The sequence below is a fragment of the Passer domesticus genome, chromosome 6 (genome assembly GCF_036417665.1).
Source record: "Passer domesticus isolate bPasDom1 chromosome 6, bPasDom1.hap1, whole genome shotgun sequence".
In the NCBI taxonomy this organism is placed as follows: domain Eukaryota; kingdom Metazoa; phylum Chordata; class Aves; order Passeriformes; family Passeridae; genus Passer; species Passer domesticus.
In genome coordinates this window covers 33,232,094-33,252,964 of record NC_087479.1, presented here as the reverse complement: position 1 = coordinate 33,252,964, position 20,871 = coordinate 33,232,094, and the positions used below count along the sequence as shown (strand labels likewise).

Genomic DNA, 20,871 nt, shown 5'->3' with positions numbered 1-20,871 from the left:
CAATTCAGAATAGGTTTGGTATTCTGAAAATACAGAAAACAAAATATGCCTGTGATACATATTTTGAAGGGTTACTGGCTCCTTTCTACATTACCTCTATATTCTACCAGCACTGCCAGAGCATTTATGCAATTTATATAGAGTGAGCAACCAAAAAATCCACACAAATAAAAAATCTGCTTGGAGTTCTTGAAAAGGCTTCTATGATTAGTATTTAGTGTAAATGCTAATATTTCAATGTCCAAAAATTTGAAGAAAAAGTGGATTGCAATGACTTCTACAACAGGGAATTAATTCTATCTAGGTTTTGGTAACTCAAAAGCCAGTACCTACAGTTTCAGTATAATTAAAGAACCCTGTTGAAATAATTTCTTACAAATATCTGCCATACCTATATTTTATCAATAGAGAAAACACATTTGAGAAGAGCAAGCACATTTTAGTCTTAAGCACATTAGTGCTCTAACTGAAGTGAGAGGAACAAATAAACCACAGCACAACATCCAATAGCACCAAAAATCCCCTGTACTGTCCCTGCAAAACGCATGTGCATCAGCACCACAAATGGAAGGAACCTAAACACATCAGCTTTAGCATTCCAGGAGATCTCAAAAGACTGGAGAAATACTTGCAAAAATAAAAAAATGGGCAGGATGGATTCAAGAAAGCAGGAGCTGATACAAGGATAACTAAGTTTAAAAAAAAAAAGACAACTTAGCAACACAGCTGTTCCTTTCAAAAGGGTGTAGGAACTATAGCAGAATAAAAATGAATAAGTCAAAAGAAAGAACATTGCATCCTGTCATCCCAGTGAAAAAGGTTATCCAGGAAAAAAAATTAAATACCTCATAAGATAAAGGGTATATTAATTTGTGTATGATTACATATTTATGCATATAAAAAAGTCCACAGCATTGTCAGAAAATTATGTGTTATTTCACCTTCAACCACATATGTAAAATATTAGTGAGTCTAAATCTGATGAGTACAGCTTGAATTTTTCAGCCACACACATTTTCATCCTAACTGGCCAGGACAATGTGGTTGTGCTTATTTCAGAAAACTAAAAAATCCAAGAAATTCAACCATGACTAAACAGGCACTGTAAACCAACAGCTGTTGTAAAGCATATGGGAAACATCTCTTAAGCCTTGAACAGATAAAGTGAAGAATGTAAAGAAGGGAGTGGAAAACAGAAGACTAGCAAGAAAATCACACTAAGGGGTTTAACTTGAATTTAGGCTGTCACTTCCTTCACCATTTCCAAAAAAACCTCATTCTTGATTGAAATTAGTTTTAATTTTGCAACTTGTGGTCTCAAAACAAGGTGGTAGATTTAAAGGTGTCCTTAGACACCTAAGAGGGGATAAGAGGAAGAATAAACAATAAAAGACATTCACCTTAAAAACAGGAGAGGTACATACTGAAGGAAAGGAAAAAGAAAACCTTTACGAGAAGGACACATGTTCTCAGCTGCTGTATACAACAGATGAAGCGCCATGGTGATTGATAACAGCAAAAACTCAAGAGAAATCTCAATGTCAGTTTTCACTTCCAATTGCTTTAAAATTTGCTGCAGGAAGATGGAGGAGGGTCAGCTTTCTGCTTCCATTTCAGTACCATCAAAAACTGTAAGCTGCTTGCTCTACAACATAACTTACAAAAGCTCTGCTGTCTTTATTCTTCTGATAAAACTTCCACACATCGACACTGGGAGAGTGGATCCAAAAAGGAATTTATTAATACCAAATGATTAAGCATATCCATATGCTTAATCATTTGATATTAATATTTACTAGATCACTCACATTCAAAGGGATATAAATGACCACAAGCATTTAGCGTCTTACAGTGCATTAAAAAACCTGCAATTTAAACATAAACAGAATCTCCAGATTAAATGTCAAAGCAAAAGCAGGAAAGCTTAATGTCTGTGCTCATCAGTAACTCCACAGAGTCTAAACTAGACAAAGCAATGCTTACAGGCAGAAATACTCTTCTTTACTAGACCAGCTGACAGGCAAGTTTCCCCAAGCTCTTCTTCTAGTGAACTCTCCCTTTTCCTGACTGCATCAACTGAGCTAATTAAAAAACCCCAAACTTTCACATCTATTGGTATTTCTTCACTTTACCTCATCAGTTACAACTCTGAATTGGGAAGGAGATTTATTGAAGCTGAGGAAAAAGCTGGAGTAGAAGTACTCTGAGGTCACAAATTGTGTTAGTACATGGATTATTGAAAAAATTCTAGCATGGATAAAAAATATTTTAACGCTATAACTCCATCTATAGTTTCTGACAGAAGAACATGACAGGAATTAAGTTTGTGTGTATTTTTTATATTTTAGGAATACAACCTATATGAATTTTATCACTGATACCACAGCATCATGAACCAGGCATCTTTGTCTGGTACCACGAATTTCATCTTCCTTGAGTTTCTCTTCACATTCAGCAAAATTTATGACCCAAATCTACATTGTGCTTTGCTTAAAAAAAAAAAAAAGCCAATTGTTTATATCATTCCTTACACAACAGAATCTTAAATGTCAGTTATTGAGCTCCTAGAAAGAAGGCAGTTTGCTATGCCACGAGAGCCAATGTTGTCTAGCCTTCAGATAAACTGGGGTAAAGTGACTGATCATTCTTAATCACCAGAATGTCTTTGGACATGATCAGTATTTGAAGAAGATCACAGTTACAAAAATCCAAACTTATATTATATAAATAATACAGTTAGGTTTAATAGAATCAGTTGCAGTGTGTGCATGACATGAATAGGCTTTGGGCCTATTTCTTAGGTTTTCTGCTCCAAACTCCAGAAGGCTCTACAAGCACACCAGGGCTAGGTTCACACTTTTAAGCATTACCTACCATCCAGGCTGCCTTGTTGATGTCAAACAAGTTGTGAAATGTAAAGAGTTCCAGCAGTTTACTGCACTCCAGTACCAGCAAATTGAATTGTGTGATTGCTATACAGGCTCTCATTTCCTGGCTATTCACAGATCTCCTGTGCTTAGTATCGCCTTGTATTTGGAGGGCTCCATGAAAAAAAGGCAGTAGCTAAATCATTGTACCAATAATCCATGACCAATCACCAGTATGCAGACCTTTCCTCTACCATTCAAAGACTCAGTTTTAGAAGAAAGAGTGCAGGCTTCTGCACAAATTGTTCAGCCTTGAGAGGAAAAAAACACAACTATTATTCCTAGTCAATTATTCCTTCAGAAGAAAGGATTGCAAAGCCAACTACAAAACAGCAGTGCTTTAGGGCAAACAGAGCTCAAAGTAAAAATGAGCACTAAAATAACTGAAGACATTCTTTCAAAGTAATCCTATTGATGAACACTCCAAAACCAGAAAAAAAAATCAAGCAAACAAAACACGAAGGCCACTGAAATACAATCCTAATAACAGACCAGTCTACTACCACTTAATGACTGGTAATAAGTGGCCCTTGGCAGGAAAACAACTTTAAGGCTTTGGGAATTAATGGACACCTAACTTTTTGGGTTGTATTTTAACAGCCAATATCTTAGACTGGCAAGAGATCCAGTCAGAGGTGAATGACTGGACCGAATGCAGATGGCATAGTCATGCATGCATAATGCAATTTTTTTCCCTACCACTGTTTTTAAAAAGATGATAAATATTTCAATATATCCAATCAGCAAAAATTACGTTCTTCCAGGACACAAAAAGAAAATTATTTTAAATATACACAAGTATTATTACTTTATAATTGAAGAAATTACACATTTATGCTGACAGATTTTACCTGGCACTAAAAAATGAAAAAAGCGTGTATCTATTATGATTTACAAACTTGGTACTTGGAATTTGACATCACTGAAATTTTAAAAAATTACATGCACGCACAGAGGACCACACAAATACTTCTGGATCTTTGCATCTCCAAGTACCTAGTATAAAACTATTTTGTTTTAGCAATAATCTGAATTGTTATTCTCCAGTAGCTGTTCAGTATCAAGCACAAAGTACTCTGGCAACCTGCATACAAACTATTTTCTACATCAATAGCTATCTTTGTTGAAACAAATTCATCTTCATCCACCTTTTACTAGAGGGTGTCAAAAAGCCCCACACATACTACCCATAGCCCCATTATTTTCAAATCCGACCTCACTACAGGTCTATCTTCAGAACAGATTAGCAGCTAAGACTTGCACAAAATGTTCCAAAAATAGAATGACAAGATACAGCTCTACAACAACTATGCACAGAACCTCTAACAAGATGAAACAAACCACTGTTACTTGAAATAACAGCAGCAACCAACGTAGTCCAAACAAAAGAACAAGCAAAGTACCACACGCCAAGTTAGTTAAATCAAGATCACAGACTTTCACCTGAACTTGAACTTACAGTCTTGGACAATTTAATAAGTTCTCAGTAAAATTTCCTCTTACTAGCAGACAAAGAACAGAAGCTGGAGATAACTACATTTTACAGACTCTTAAAGCAGCAGCTGCAAAAACTTGGGTAATAGTTCAGCCATAACACACTGACCAATGGAAATGGAACTATTAATAATGAAGGAATGCAAGCGTGCTATGAATTGTACCAGCCATTCTATGGATTGTTATACATACCATTCTGAATTTTAGCACAGGAAGAAATACTGCGGTTTGAAAATCTACTATTCAGCATAATTTCTGACCTCAGCCATAATTCATTATGCATGGATATATGACAACTGCAAATACAGCATATTATGATGCATTTGAAAATCAGGATGCACAGACTACAACCAGGACACTGACCTAATAGTGCAAAAAAGCCTGAAGCAGTGTGAGGAGAGGTTGTATACAATCAGGCATTGGATCACCTTTAGTCAAAGTACAAAGCATCACAATAATGGTAAGTTGCACGGGCCTTCCTAGAACAGTTCCAAGTTTAAAGAAGGTTTCAAGCTTTTTTCTTGCTCATTCTGAGTAATAAATCCCTCTAGCATTTTTACTCATGCTATCCTTTTTACTGAAAATGCAGTTTTACATTCAAAACCTGTGCTGCTGCCAGAAACCACACACTCCTGCCCCTCCTTTCTGCCTACATTAGTGCCTGTTCAGCTGCACAATCGCCCACTAGATTTTTCCCCCGGTTTGCTTTTTCAGCTGGTTTACATCCTTGTCCAGGCTCATAAGCAAGCACAAACCAGTTGCAAATGTGACAGTGAAATGAATTACAAGGCAGGTAGGAAAGAAAGAATCTCTGCCACTTGTTGACCACCTACCTCTTGGATTACTCACATTTTCTGTAAGCAGGCAATTAAACTACTACCCATGTGTCACTTGTGATTTGCACAGGTAATTTTTTCAGCTTGCAGCTTGTTACCTGGTGTCTTGTTTCCTAGGGACAACTTCAGAATGGCAGCTGCAGATCAGTGGATTTTCCACATTGCTAGTGGTGGCTCTTCTGTGACTCCCCTTAAGCCAACTGAGAAAGGAGACAACGCAGTAAGTGTTGCTGTCAACCCCAAACAGGATTTCTAAATAACTATTTCCTTTCCTATTGTCAATCTGCTCCTTGAAAATATGACAAGCTTCACAAAGTGTTTCAGCAGCCTCTTTGCTTCTAGCAGCTCCATGTTCGGGATATCACAGAAGCAGAATAAAACACATCTGCTCTAACGCAAGGGACTTCTGTGCATATGTTGTGCACCCAAGGCCCCCTCAGAAACTTTGTACTCACTGCCCAGGTATGACTGTTTCCATCACAGTTCCAGAAAGAGCTGTGACAGAGCTCTTCCATGCAACCACAAAAACCAAAACACGGCAGCCTTAGAAGACACAAAAATTTAAGACTTGCAGAGAAAGACACATCACTCTATACTGAACTTTCAGTTACCCAGCTGTAGCTTGCTAGTATTGTTCATAAGCTTTACAGGAAAATAACTTCAGTTCGGTATTTCAAAGACTGCCAATATCTGAAGCCATTTTGCTTAAATTAGTGTTCTTGAGAAGTAAAGTACCTAGAGCATCTTGCTTAAGCAAGGCCCCTTCTTCCCTATGGGAAATCTTTATGAAGCATCTAAGCTGTAAACACTTCTAAAGTAATTTTTCTCTCAAGAACTAAGTTTCAGCTGCATGAAAAAAAAAACAAAAAACCAAAAAAAACAAAAATAGTTCATGTATTAGAACTAATCTTGCTGATCAGGTCATAACGAAAAATGTAATACCATGGACTGCCAAGAACCCAGTCAAGACCTCAGATATTGTTGGAGAGAAAAGCACTCCTTGCCTAAGTCAAAAGTAGGAGATACAATAAATACAAAGAAAATGCATGGAAAATGCTGGAATCTAGACACAAAGTTATTTTAATGCTGGGATGGGCAATACAGCTTATCCAAATTGGAGTATCAAATGTTAGGACTATTGAGTTGGAAAGAAATACTGTCATTATTAAAATTCAGATGTAGTCTCAACAAGAAAAACCAGCATCTCATACATTCCTGTCTAATCAAAACTTTGCAGAAAACTGTTCAGCCCTATTCAATAAAAACCTTGAAATCTCATTTTGTTTACTTATTATATTACAGCAGAAATGCTATATTCTCAAATGAGATATAGCTATGCCTTTTAGACAGAGGTAACATGACAGTTTTGATGAGGTTGCTGATAACATGTAGACTCTCAAAGGAATCTGTATTAAAAATGGCTCTCCCACTGTTTTATACTAAATATCTGACAAATTAAAAGGCTATTAAAATGATGGGTTTTCAACTTGAACTATAAAACTGGCGTGAAAAAAATCAACACATATAGCTGAAATTTCAGAGAACAATGATATAAAACATACTTGTTCTCAATAAAGAAGATGGAGTCTTCTTGTATAAAAGTCAGAATGAAGTTTCTCAGAAGACCTTATGTTATAGCTCAGAGATTCTAATTCCAAGCAAAACAGAGTAAGGAAACCAGAGCAATACAAAGAACTCTTCTAATGCACAAGAGCTTCAAAAGCAGAAGAAAAAGTACAGACTGAAAAGCTTGCCCTGCAAATCTAGATACTTTTATTTTCAAGGAAGAACAGGATCATCAACCATCTAGCTGCAATAGTTTAGTCTGGTTGTCTGTTATTACATGTGGAAAGAAGGAAATCTTGCAGACTGCAAAAGGCAGGTTCTGTAGTTAACAGCAGCCAGCAGACTGCATCATGGAGCTTGCAGACCAAACTTGCTCAAAAAAGCAGCCCCAGCAGCACACCTAGCTCCACATGACTGCAATGCTCTCACAAAGCAGTCCTGTAGACACAAAGAGGGAAGTGGCACCATCATTTCTAATACCCCCAGTTTCCAAGAAAGTAAAATATTACTTTTGATCTCTGGGCACATTTGTATTATAACAGACATATGCATTGCCCAATCTAAATTTTGTTTTATCCCCATCCCTTTATGCCTCAGGGGGGCTGGTAAAATATTACTTAGGAGTAACAATTGCAGAGCTGGTCCTCGTTATTCCCAGAAGTCCTGGGGCTGAGGAACCAAAAAGCAAACTAACACTAGAGAATATGGAAATCAAATCACCAATTTGTATATACTGAGCTCATACAAAAGCTCAAGACCCATCCAGATTTTTCCAACAACTTGCAATCTGGTCAACTATTCTTTGCCTTGATGTCCTGTCTAAAGACAAGAATCCCTTTCAGCTATAAATTAAGCTATAAATTATGCAAATGCAGAAATATTCCTGGAGAACTTACAATTTAAATAAAATCAGAGGACAAGGAAGAAGCACAAGAAAAAATTCAAAAAGCACTGAATACTCAAAACATAAGTATTTCTCTGCAGAGTCATATATGCATCATTGGCCCAAAGGTTCATGCAGTTTTTCATACAGTCAAAACAGTACATCTAGTAAAACCCTAAACTCCCAAGACAAGGTATCAAAGCCCATCAGTACAATTAGTTGTGTTTTTTACAGCACATACAAAACAACAAGGTGATAGGGATGGGGAAAAAAAGACAAAAACCCAAAGCAAATAATACCCAGTATTTTTATACAAATACTGTATTTTTATTTTAGCAGTAGACCCTCATATATAGGTATGTTACTAAAACTAGAAAACTATAACCTAGATTAATCTATGCAAAGTGTATTGCAAAATGACACATAGCAGTTACCAGTGTTTAAAGGTCTCTCACTAAATAAAATGGTACAGTCTGCATGAAGTCTGGTTCCAGCCAAGACTTACACAAAGAATCTCTAACAGAATGAATGATCATTTTTCTTGCAAAAACAGGTAAGCAGGGAGGAGACTGCAAGTAAACCATGAGATTAGAATTCCAAATCATCTTGGCAAGTCAGGAAAAATAACATCAGAAGGAGCAACTAGTTAAGCAACAAAGTCAGCAGATGCAGATTCAAGATTTTAATAATTGGTAAGTAAACAGCATCACGTTGTTGCAAAGAAAGCAAATTGTGTTATGATGCATAAACATGAGGATGTCCTGCAAGGCATGAAAATAAATCCTTCTCCATACCTAAACTTTGCTACAGATTCATCTGGAATATTGTCCACTTTTGGGCCCCTCACTTACAAGATTATGTCAATCAGCTGAAGGTAACCCAGAGAAGCGTAACAACAATGAGGGTTAGAAAGTACAAGAAACTGTTTATTTACTTTGGAAGAAGTCTTTCATAAATTCAAGTCAAGGCAGATATCAGAAAAAAGTTCCTGCCCTACTTTACAGCAAATATTGTGCATAATTATATAGCAGATCAAAAATAAATCTGGCAATAAAATCTGATTCCTTTCAACTCCCTCTCCTATATGTTAATCCTAGTGCGCTTCTTCTACATAATTTCATATGTGCAATTGTGCAGAATGATAGCTTTTGGCAAAGTCACTTGCACTGTAAAATGGAAAAAGTAACGAAGGGAATAATTTAAAAGAAAAAAAACTGAATTCAAGTATCATATAACTTTAAACTACCTCCTTTGCTATATTTCACCACCAGATGAAAACAGGAAACATTGCTCTACCATTTCTCATTCCTTTTCCTCAGCAGTAATAAACATTTTATGGTATAGATGGTCCAAAAGGAACAGTGTCAGGCCATAAACTGCATAAACATATATTCTCCAGACACATTTAAAAAGAACACAAATGGCAGCAGTGCTGAAGACAGTTATAATTACATTTTAACCAGCCAAACAAAGCTTTAACAAAGCTTTAACAAAGCTGTGCACCTTCTGAGGATAATTTATAAAAACCACATGAGAAGACAAAGCCATTACCTTCACCACTCTAACAACACTTAACAGTTGACTTTACCCACTTTTATCAAAATCAGTTTTTGCTCAATTGTGTGGAGTGGAGGAATAATTGAAACATAAACAGTTGCCAATAAAAACTGAGTTTATGAAGTTTCAGCAAGAGCAAAGAAAGAACGTTGCTCTTGAAGTTCCCATTAACGATCTTGGTTTCCCAAGTAAGCAACAAGGATGGTACACTGCAACTTCTCTGAGCAACCTGTTCCAGGGCCTCATCACACTCATTTCACAAACTATTTGTTACTAAAACAGAAAAAGCACACTGAGGTGTGCTTTTTTAGGTGCTCCTCTTTATACTGAAAGATAATATGTATAAAACAAAAAGTTCTGATACAGCTCACACAAATGCCATTTTCTAATGTTGTTCATTTCACCATTTAAGGAGGAGATGAACACCGACATGAATTTTGGTGCAGGGGAAGCGAAACATCTTGAAGAGAACAAGAATTGGGTTTTTTTAGAAGAAAGTTGGTTTCGGAAGTAATCTTCCTGACTTGGGAAACAAGTTAACTACTGTTTCCCATGGCTCAAAACAAAGGCAGATCTACTTAAAGATTCTTTGTTTCATACAGAAGAATAAAGTCAGCAAATTGTGCAATGTCTACACTATTCTAAATATTATGCTTCTGTGGATAATGTTCCCAGTATGATTAGCATAAAACACTAGGATCTTTTCATCCTATTGAGTTGATCTGAAGACTACTCAAGTTTCTCCAAGAACCTAGTGAATTACCTCTAATAAAATTCTGCAGGTTCAAATGCTCTACTGCATCTTCTAATCAGACACATCGTTTTAACTTTCATGCTGCTACCTAGAGAAATACACAAACTTCCTGGAAAAAAGTATGAAAGGTCCCCATATGAAGGGTGAGGGAGAGGAACAACACAAGTAGCAGTCCCAGACTGAAAGAAGAACTACATCATTACTTAAAACCTGAGCAAGCAGATGACCAGGAGTTCCATGTGACTATGCAGAAATAGGAAGATGCTTCTACTAGCAGCTGGAAAGGGTATTCAAGTTCACCTATATTCATAAACCCAAAATATGCTTGAAACTTGACTGACATAACATTATACATAAATACCAGCAGCTTAATAGAAAAGGACCCATACTTCCCATGGAATTCTCGCCACTAGAAACAGTCTGAACCACATCTCACCTAAATATGGCTAGTTAAATTCTGGAAACTCGGTTCCAAATAGTTTTCTTCTGATAACATTAACTCATTTAACTTCACATTTAACTTCATTAAAGAAACACATGATTCCATGTGGTGTAACTTGTAAGAGTTCTCTTTCTAGAAAACTTCAAAGTGGAACCAATTCTCTAAGTTTTGCAAGTAAAGTTTCTTTTATTCTAGTTTTAAACAACCTGTAAAGATAATTCAATTACAGTTTCTGTAACTCTGGGATTAAACAATTTTTAACAGATAAGAATAAAAACCAAGTTTGCATTTCAGCAGCTTTACAGTTCCAATATAGACAAAATAAACTGAAAGTCCAATGTATCCCCATAATTTTGGAAAAGTCATCATACAATGCTGCTACACAATGTAACAACAAATCAACTATATATTTTTACCAAACTCTATACATATTTAATTCAAAGAGAACTGGCATCTAAACAACTTTTCTTCAGGAATCTTTTATTTTGGAATCTGTTTTGCATTCCATAAACTAATATTTTCAAATACCAGAACAGCAATAGGCAAAATGCAGAGGAGGTGACAAGCAACCCTCTATGTGGAAACACAATAAAAAGAAGCAAGAATGAGGCCAAATGGGAATACTTGGTTATAAACAAAGAAAACTAACAGCTTGAATATTCCCTCTGTGCCAACATGAGCATTTCAGTTTTTAGACACTTTACTGCAGGAAGATGAGACAATACAAGCAAACACACTTAATGAAAGACAGCAGAAAAGGCACTTCACTTACATGTTAAGTAATTTCTCCATAGGAAGTGATTTGGAGACAAAAAAAATTTACTCATCCTAAAAGCAGATATACACTTAGCTAAACATTTGGCTTTCCAAAGTAAATGAAAATGTTGGGTATAAGATTAAGGAGCATAGTGACTGTGAAGCACTGAAACTAAAATCTAGAGATCAGTGTGGAAAGAAAATTGACTGTTACAGATTTGTTGTCATAAATATTAAGTGTAGTTTTAGTTTTTAAATGGAGCATGTAACTTCTAAATGGGGAAAAATACTACCTGTGGAATTGTGGGCTTCTTGAACTACTGTTAATTTAGCACAGAAAATAAAAGCATTGGAGAATAATTACATAAGGTTTGTCTTTCATTTGCTCTAAAAAAACCACACATGAGACATTCAAGTCTCTCATCCTAAGTTACCTCATATTTTCAGAACAAATAAAAAAATAACAGACTACACTATTATACATTTCCTGGTAACAATAACCAACATATTGATCACAAATGACAAAGGTTCACTTCAGTGACCTAAGAACATAATCCAGACAAAAGTATAAAGGACAGCAAATGTTGTAATTTGATTAGCCTTAGGGTTTTACAAAGCAAATTTCATCAGTCTCAATCTGACATTTAAAAGAATCCTTAAAGCAGTTTGGTTTTGTAACTGCTGCTTGTGGAGTACTTTTTCACAGAGATGCCTAGCCAGCTTCACTTATTTTCTGAAGTATTAATGACTAGAAAATCAGTCTATGAACAACAAATTCTATAAGGTAAATATTTAAATCTCAACAATAATTCCTGTCATATTGGGTTTTAGTTTTAGCTCTTTACTGAAAAGAGGACATCTCTCAACTAGCACAAACACGGAATTGCTTTCACCAAATACCATCTACTAATAATTTACAGTTTCCTGTGAATATGGAAGAAGAGAAGAAAGAAAATCCAAAGCATGTTTTACTTTCTTTCTTTTTCAGAAGGCTAAGGAAGTCAGGAAGCTACACAGGAAGCATATAGGACTGATTACTGTTGCTTAAATATCTAATCTGTTAGACAGCATCCACACACATTGTAAGAGAAGACATTAAGATCTAAATGCTCTCAACTACAAGGTGCTCTATTAACATGTAAAGGTAACAAATTTTTCATATAGATTTGCCTATTCACTGGATTTCAAAAAGAAAGGGGTTTTTGTGTCATTGATAATCAAGCTGTCCTGCTCAGTTTCCAGGAACTGCTTTTGATCTGACTGGCTAGTTCCAACGAAACCTGGGAGAAAAAAAGTACATTTTGGTTACAACTCTCTGCAGGAAAGGGAAAAGGGGCACTGCTACATAGTGCCACATGGAGGTAAAAGCTTCAGAGACTGTTCAGTCATCAGTAGGGCTGCCAGGTCCCCTGTGAATTTGCCATAAGTGAACTAAACCTTGTGCTGCCTCTTGCCTTGGCATCACTTCACATGCCTAGAATGAACCTGGGCTTACGGCTAACTTACAAGGAAGAAAGGATCTAAAAAGGTGATCAGGCATCGTATTTCACTTTTTGAGAAACAACTTAAGCTTTACTAACGCCCATAAATTTAAAAAAACAGAAACACAACTTTGCTTTTCTTTGCACTTTACAAACAACAACAAAAAAACCACAAAAAACTCCAACAACAAAAATTAGGTCAAGCAAAAAATTACAATCACAAACCACTATCTTCATTCAGTGGCTAGGATGGTACCATTCAATTAATATGTTTATTATTTTTTTCTCATCTCATGACATGGATTAAGTTTTCATTTACTACAACTGTTTTAAATTTTACACCAAGGATGGCAACTGCTACTTTCCAAGGAGCATGTATACATTGCCTGGACTCAGTACAAGTTCATTGTGAGGATAGGGTCGTTAATAACAATCTCCTCTCACTTAACAGTTCTGCCCCATTTTATAACCTGAAAATCGAGGTACAGAGAAGTTAATGAACAACCACCATCAGTTTTGGTAGAATCAAGATCAACTTTTTTTCAAATACTTCATACCATATAGAGCTAGCTGGGTTTGAAACAGCTCCCCTTGAGTTTGGTAAAAACTATGACCACTAGCCACTTTTGCACATCAAACTCAATAATGTGACATCACAAACACATAATTATAAACAGTTAGTGAGTTTATAATGCCAACAAAAATAACTGCATTAAAATCCTTTTAACTCTGGCACAACATGGTTTCCACAAACTTAACCCTGTTTGAAACCATTTCCCTTTTAGGAAACAGGGAGGAATGCCCACCTAAATATACTCATGATAAGCAGCTATTTATGTTTAGTAATGCATTCCAATGATTAGTTAGTCCAGTAAGAACACATCCCTTCTTTGAAGTCTGACCTTGCTTCATTCAGCTTCCAACCACAGAACTGTGGTACACCTGTGTCAGCCAAAGAGAGCTTTTATCAAATACCTCTTCACCGAGTAGGTGCATATTGACTAATGAAGAAACCCTTAACATTTCCTTAGCTAAGCTAAACAAAGGAAGCACCTTATGTCTTCTTCACTAAGACTGCTCTCCCCCATTCATCTTCAAGGCTGTTTTCTGGAAGCTGCTTTTTCACCACCCTCTCTGGACTGCCAACATCAGATGTACTGCTGCAATAAGTTATAGCTCATATCTCCTAATTTCCAATTCCCTTGTTCAACTACTCAGTTTTTCACCAGATCTTTAGCTACAGCCAAAAAGACTGACTTCAAGTTCAAATCCTATCAGCCTCAGATTCAGTCTTCCTTAACTGTTGCCCAATTTAGTACTTAGTTGCATTGATTGTGCCACAAAGAGTTACATTCATATGTCCAATTTATTACTGATCTAAATCACTTTGCAACCTTACTAATGTCCTTAGTCTCAAATTTATATTTATTATTTTCTAGATAAGTAAAAACATCTGAAATAATGCCAACACAGTTATTTACAGTGAGAACCTCAGATACTCTGTAAGGGAAGTTACTGAAACACATGGAACAGCAGACTGATTTTGCAGTATGCACCAACACTTGCAGATGCACAACACACTCCAGCCTGAAATGTCAGAGCTTCAAATCCAGCTCAGCTTCACCATTTCAGTGAAGATGGACAGCAGGGGCTGTCTAAAGGAGAAGAAAATAGAGAAAAAGAATATCGTCCCATAAAACTTCCCCCCTTTCTCAAAGGGCTGTGAAATACATTCTCAAAATATCAGAGTGTACATTATTACACACAATTCTTTCCTGGCTTTATAAACAGTCACTATCAACTTTACTGGGTGCACTGACTGAGATGCTACCTTTTGTACATGAACTTTAAAGGCACTTAGGCATGTTTCATTTTCTCCATCAGAAGTCTTTAAAAGTCACATGGCAGAAGGAAATCCAGTCCTCTGAAGTTACATCAGCCAGTTCCACACTTCCCGTTTCTGATGTGATAGTTTCTGTGACCTCAGGAGCATCAGAGTCTTACTCACATTCTTACCCCAGCTTCTCTCTTACACTGGAGTGATGAGTAGGTTACCCATACCAGGAAATACTTTAAAGAGTTGAGTTTCAATGATATCTTTTGAAATGACTCTGTGGATCACACAAGAAACACACACACATATACACAGTTTACATCTTCTAAAGCACTTCTTAATCAGGTCTACCCACTCCTTGCACTAAGTGTCCATGTCTTCCTTTGCATTTTATGGGCAAGTCTACAGACAAGGATTTGCTGAGCTGTTCCCTTCTGCAGGAATTAGCACACATTATCAGCTACCAAAGGAATTCACACTGTTCCAGAGCATAAGCCTTCTTGAGACTCTATTAACTTAAGTAAAAGAAACAGAGGCAGAAAAAAATCTTCACCTACCTAGAGCATCCATTAGGTAGAGTGACAATGCAGTACAATGGAACCATCAGGATAAACAATATTTAATGGCAAGTAAATGTAGGATTTAAGGGAAAAAAAAAAAAAACACAACACAAAAACCAAAGCACAGAGACAGCTGGAGACTAATAATTTCTTATTTCAAGTCCCAAATTAAAAAATAAAAATAATTCCTAAGAAATTTTAGAAAACAAACAAACAAAAACCCACAGAAGAAACACACCAAACAGAACAATTACTATTCTTCTATTTCCCAACTATATTCCAAATGGCACCTACTTTAAGATTTCCTAGAATCATTGTCTGGTTTCTTCTTCCTGTCAATCTCCTTCTTCTTTATTACTTGATACTGTAAGGCAAAAACTTAGAAAAGGAAAAAGAACTTACTGGTATTGAGAACTCCTCTGCCAAATACTTCAACACTGATGCTCCTTTAGTCAAAAAGTTACTTCTCTCTGCCAGATTGCCCTGGAGTTTTGTATCAAACTCCTTTCTGACAACTGAAGCAACAGAGTCAATTATTACAAGTTTAACCTTCTTCAAAATAATTTCTTCTTCCAAAGACATAATCCTGAAAAAAAAAGTCACTGATAGCATTATTTACACAAAAGAACCATTTCATAACACTGAAAATTTTAAAATAAAGATTCCTTTAATAAGCTTAAGGTCAGTCCCTCTTTTTCCCTCCCCACACACCACTCCATTAACATCTGCATGTAGTAAAGAGATTTGGAAAGGAATGTGAGGCCCAAGGCAGGACCTCTTTACAAGAGAGTTTTGGAAGACCTCTGGCTAGCAATAACATGCTGTACAACCCCTGAGTGGCAGACAGCAAGTGCAGGGGGCATTGAAACTGTGTCTCACTGTGGTCTTTCAGCACTTCGAGGGGATTTATAAGTAAGAGGGAGAGTGACTTTTTACACAGGCAGATAGTGATAGGACAAGGGAAAATGACTTTAAACTAAGATTTAGATTAGAATTCAGGAAGAAATGCTTTACTTAGTGGGTAGTGAGGCACTGGCACAGGTGCCCAGAGAAGCTGTGGATGTCCCATTCCTGAACATGTTCAATGCCAAGTTGGATGGGGCCCTGAAGAACCTGACCAAGTGGGTGCTATCCCTGCCTATATTGGGAGGTTTGGAACTAGATGACCTTTAAGCTCTCTTCCAAGCCATTCCATGTTTCTTTAATATGCTACTAGCTGTTCTCTGATAAAGCTGTATTAGAAGAAAAAACTATTCTGATAATTGTGGTTGTGTTCGAGGGTCCCAGGATGAGGGAAGAGATGAGAATCTTGACTCCATATCTCAGAAGGCTGATTTATTATGATATTATATTTTTATATAATATTAAAATTAAATTTTATATTAAAATACTATACTAAAACTATACTAAAAAGAAGAGAGAGAAAGGATCCATCAGAAAGCTAGAAAGGAATGGAAAGGAATGATAATAAAATCTTGTGACTGCCCACAGCCTCGACATAGGTTGCTGTCATTGGTCATCAAGTAAAAACAATTTCACATGCTGGGTAAACAATTCTCCAAATCACATTCCAAAGCAGCAAAACATGGAGAAGCTGAAGCTTCCCAACTTCTCAGGAGAGAAGATCCTGCCAAAAGGATTTTTCATAAATATGTCTGTGACAGATAATGACTCTCCCACTAACACAAAACACACAACATGATGCTAAAATATAACTTCATTAATTTTCATTGCAACACATGTTCACAAATTAATATAAAGTAACAATATGACAATTCAACACTGCACTCAGGCTGGTGACTGCTAAATAACTTCTCCCTCCCAATGCTGGAGGAATCCCCATCTTCCTGGAAGCAAACTTCTTTGGAGGAACAAATTTCAATTTCATGGAAAAGTAACTCTTATACTAAGGTATTCTCTTGGATTGTGGAGAGACCAGTCTCATGAACATTCCCCTTTAAAGGCTTACAAGAATCAGATCACATAGAAATTGTCTACCACAAATTAAAAAGCATCAAGTGGATTAGTCATATGCTATGAAATGATAAGGGCAATGTCAATCTTTCTGCAACAATGTTACTTTGTTGGAGACCGTGCCGGTATCCACATGAAAAGGACCCAAATTAATTATTCTTCATAAAACTTTGATACAAAACCAAATTGGTTTAGAGAATCCAGTCAAAATTGTCTTTTCTTAAATTCTGGAAGAGAATACCTCTTCAGCACACTGCAACAGGTCAGCTCTCGGTACAGGTGGATGCTACGGGTCATGCAGAGCAGCTTTTCATCTGAGTCATAATAAGTAGGGAATCTGTTTGCTGCTATCTCAATCAATCTATTAATAAAAAACAAAAAAAAAACCAGAAGGCATAATACTGCAAAAAGAATAATACAAGATAATGAAGCATCAAGTATTCAGAAAGCAAACACAGCAAAGCTCTGAACCATAAGCAGATACCAACTAAGGCTGGAAATCTTTTAAAAGGAAAAGCATACTGTATCAGAGTGAAACAGTGGAATTCAGAACAGTTAGGTTCTCTTTCCAGTGATGCTGAGTCAGTGGTACACTAGGGAAAGATGTCATGTGTCTGTATGCAAAGAAAGGGCATAGCTCCTCTAGAAGGAGTAAGTTCTTCTTACAGAGTAAGTTCTTCAGGTTTTATACCAGAGATTCCACTCAATGACCAAGCATTTTCCTGTTGTAATTATTTTACGTAAATATTAATTTCATTTAAATAAAACTACTCTCCAACTCTAACCATCTTCCTTTTCACCTTTACCTTGCAGTGAAATCATGGAGTGGGCTTTGTGTCACCAAAGAAATCTAACAAGCTGGTAAGAAACAGAAGATCTATTAGACAAAATTTTTTCCACCAAATAGAATTTCATTTTTAGTAACAAAAAATACTTAATTGTTTATATTTTAAGTGGACATATCCCACCACCTATAGCTTGAGAAGAGTGGCCTCTAGTGGATTATACTTGTAGGCACAACTTACTTGCTATCTCTTTAAACTTAGGCTCCTTTCATTAAAGCACAAAGTTAAAAAGATTTTAGGGAAAACAAATTTAAAATCTGTTTAGAAAGAGAGCTCAGGAGATTTTGAGGCAACATCCTGTTCAACACAGTGCCAGCTATGAATTCAGAACACGTTATTTGAGTCTTATTTCAGAAGCCTTCAAGGATGGAGGCAGCACCACCTCTCTGGGCAAAGCTTTTTCACCAAAAAGGCAGTTAGGAATTGTAAATCTTCTCCATATATCAGCCCAGAAATGAAGCTCAATTTATGCCTTCTGTCCCCCAGCACACACCCCTGTGCCATCTCCTTCAGGCCTCCTCATGGCAAGGGAAGGCTACTGGTAGATTGCCCCAGTGCCTTCTCTCCACTCGACTGAGCAAGTCCTTGGCCTCTCCACAAATGGCAAATGCTCCAGGCTCCCAACCACATTGGGAGAAGGAGATATGCACCTCCCTAGCCCTGATGGCTCAGCTCCTCAGAGGATGCAACAAAGAAAGTATAAAATATAGTCAGTCTGCTGAAATTGTGTTTATCATTTGCGACTGAGCAATACTAAATATGATTAAATACATAAATGTTTTCATCCTTAATAATATTAATTTTGCCATGTTTCCTTTCTACATCCTATTCTGTTTTCAGCAGTTTCAGTTTCATCTGCATCTGCTTTCCTTTTCTTTAGCAGTCATTTCTAAGTGACAAGTCTTAACTCACTCTTTAGGTCCTACCTTTTTTTACTATTTACATTTCAGGGACCTGAAATAAAACTTGAGTGGTGTGTAAGGAGGAAGCACAGTACTTCACAGAGCCATTGCTTGAAGCTTTTTTCTTTGATATACTATACTTCAAAATTCTGTGACATTAACTTGACAAAAAGCAGAGTTTAAAATCCCACCTTCTCATCCATGATAACTTGCAATGAATAATCAATGGAAATACATTGCATAGCTGCTAAGGATACAGGAGATGCAAGGCTGCTGCAGAAGGAAATCAAAAATGCAGAAGGGCACATGGCCCTGTTCAACAGAAATAGGATGGAAATCTGAAGGAAAATTTGCAACGTCAGTCCCACTGTTCACTGGGGAAAACCTCCATTGCCTTTGCAGCCAAACTGCTGTGCTTTTACATCCTCTAATTAACATCCTGTTAACTCCACAAACCAAACTGCAAAGCAAGATTTAAGGTACAGGACTGATAACACCATTTAAAAATTAAAGATCATGCCATCCACCTTATCATACCAGAATCTGCAACCTCATACAAATTAGGAAGGTGAGCAAACCATTTTATTAATTTCATTGCCTGTGGAATGAATGCATGTACCCGAAGAATGTTTAATAATTACCGCTAGTACTTAAAAATGCACAATTATTGCTCAGAAAATATTTGAAGGTTACAAGATAAAAGGTGTTAAGAAGTTGTGTGTATTTTAGAATTTTGCATCTTACCTTTCAGCACTGAATGCAGACTCTGTGTCAATGTATATAACAGCCCCATCTAGTCCTCCCATGCTTACAGGCAGCGTAGCCAGAACACTCAACATAATACAAAATTGAGTTTTGCCACAACCTGGTGGGCTAGTTATCTGGAAGGAAAAAGATTAGCAACATAACATTCATTTCACTGTAGTTCTACTTTTACCTAAGTCCCATCAGCCAGTGTTCCCCCAATTCTGCTCTTTCAGTTACCAAAAGGAGACAACAGCCACGAAAAGACAGAACATAGCCCACAAAGACCAATTTGCAGTTACTGTTGGATCTGTACCTTGGAGACAAATTCATCCCCTGAAGAATAAAAAAAGCTTTTCAGACAGGGCATTATGCTTATGCTTTCTTTGACATCATTACTACCTTTCAAATTTGAGGTCCCCTACTCTTCCCCTCACCTCACTAGATCTTCCCTAGAGACACCTAGCTCTCTTCCATCTCTCCCTGTGCTACCTTCTAAAACAGAGCAGTATTAAAAGATTCGCTGTTGACATTCACATGTCATCAATAGCTTTTAGAGCTGAAAACTAAGTCCAGAGCTGTTGAGTTCTGGATGTTGAACATCTCCTTAGAAATCATCTTTACCTTGAAAAAAAACAGGTCTCTCCTAGAAATCACTGGAATAATTGCTTATATCCTATAAAAGCTGAATATTCAATACGAACCACATATATACTTAAGACAGATTTTATCTGCCCCAGAGACTACACTCTGCACTATGCAGTGTGAGTTTTTCCATTGAGGTTAACTCCCTACATTCCCCATATTCCAACACCAACACGATTCAATGATCCAGACCAGATCCCCAAAGCTTCCATCTGCACTCACTGAAAGCCCCTGTGGTGAAGCAGCATTCAAAGAGAGCACGCTCAGCTTGTATGAAAAGGTTCCAGTGAGATTTTTGAGGAGAAAAAGGATCCAAAGAATACATTGTTTGATGAGATCACCAGTTTCTGAGAGCAGTATTTTTCTGCTAGAGATGGCAATCTGCTGTTCTTTATCCACTGCAGATCTTCCAGAGATTGTGCCTGAATGCTGGGCTCTGTGTTCAGATAATTGCAAGTTCATTACTACGACAGGGGGTCTTTAAATACAGTATCACATTGTCACTGCTTATGGGAAGGGAGATGATGGAATCATAAATACTAGGAGGGCCAAAAAACAGCAAAAATAATGTGACTTTAGGCAGTGAAAACAGAGTGATGGGTTCATTCTTATGCTTGTAGCAACAAACTAACAATGCAAGGTGTAAAAGCAAGCCTCTCCAGGTAAGCTGA

The 20,871-nt window shown here is 36.9% G+C and overlaps 1 protein-coding gene across 34 annotated transcripts in view; it reads right to left on the bottom strand.

Moving 5' to 3' along the window:
* RAD51B (RAD51 paralog B) overlaps positions 1–20,871 on the bottom strand; it is a 404,685-nt gene that overhangs the window by 340,042 nt on the left and 43,772 nt on the right. For all 34 annotated transcript variants that reach the window (XR_010364581.1, XR_010364582.1, XR_010364584.1 and 31 more), the window contains 3 exons: positions 19,556–19,692; positions 17,306–17,425; positions 15,493–15,676 (listed from right to left, as the gene is read on the bottom strand). Coding sequence is in view for 24 of the 34 variants with exons in the window: in XM_064424266.1 (XP_064280336.1) it covers positions 15,493–15,676; positions 17,306–17,425; positions 19,556–19,692 (441 nt within the window). In the remaining 10 variants the exon portion in view is untranslated. The remainder of the gene's footprint in view (positions 1–15,492; positions 15,677–17,305; positions 17,426–19,555; positions 19,693–20,871) is intronic.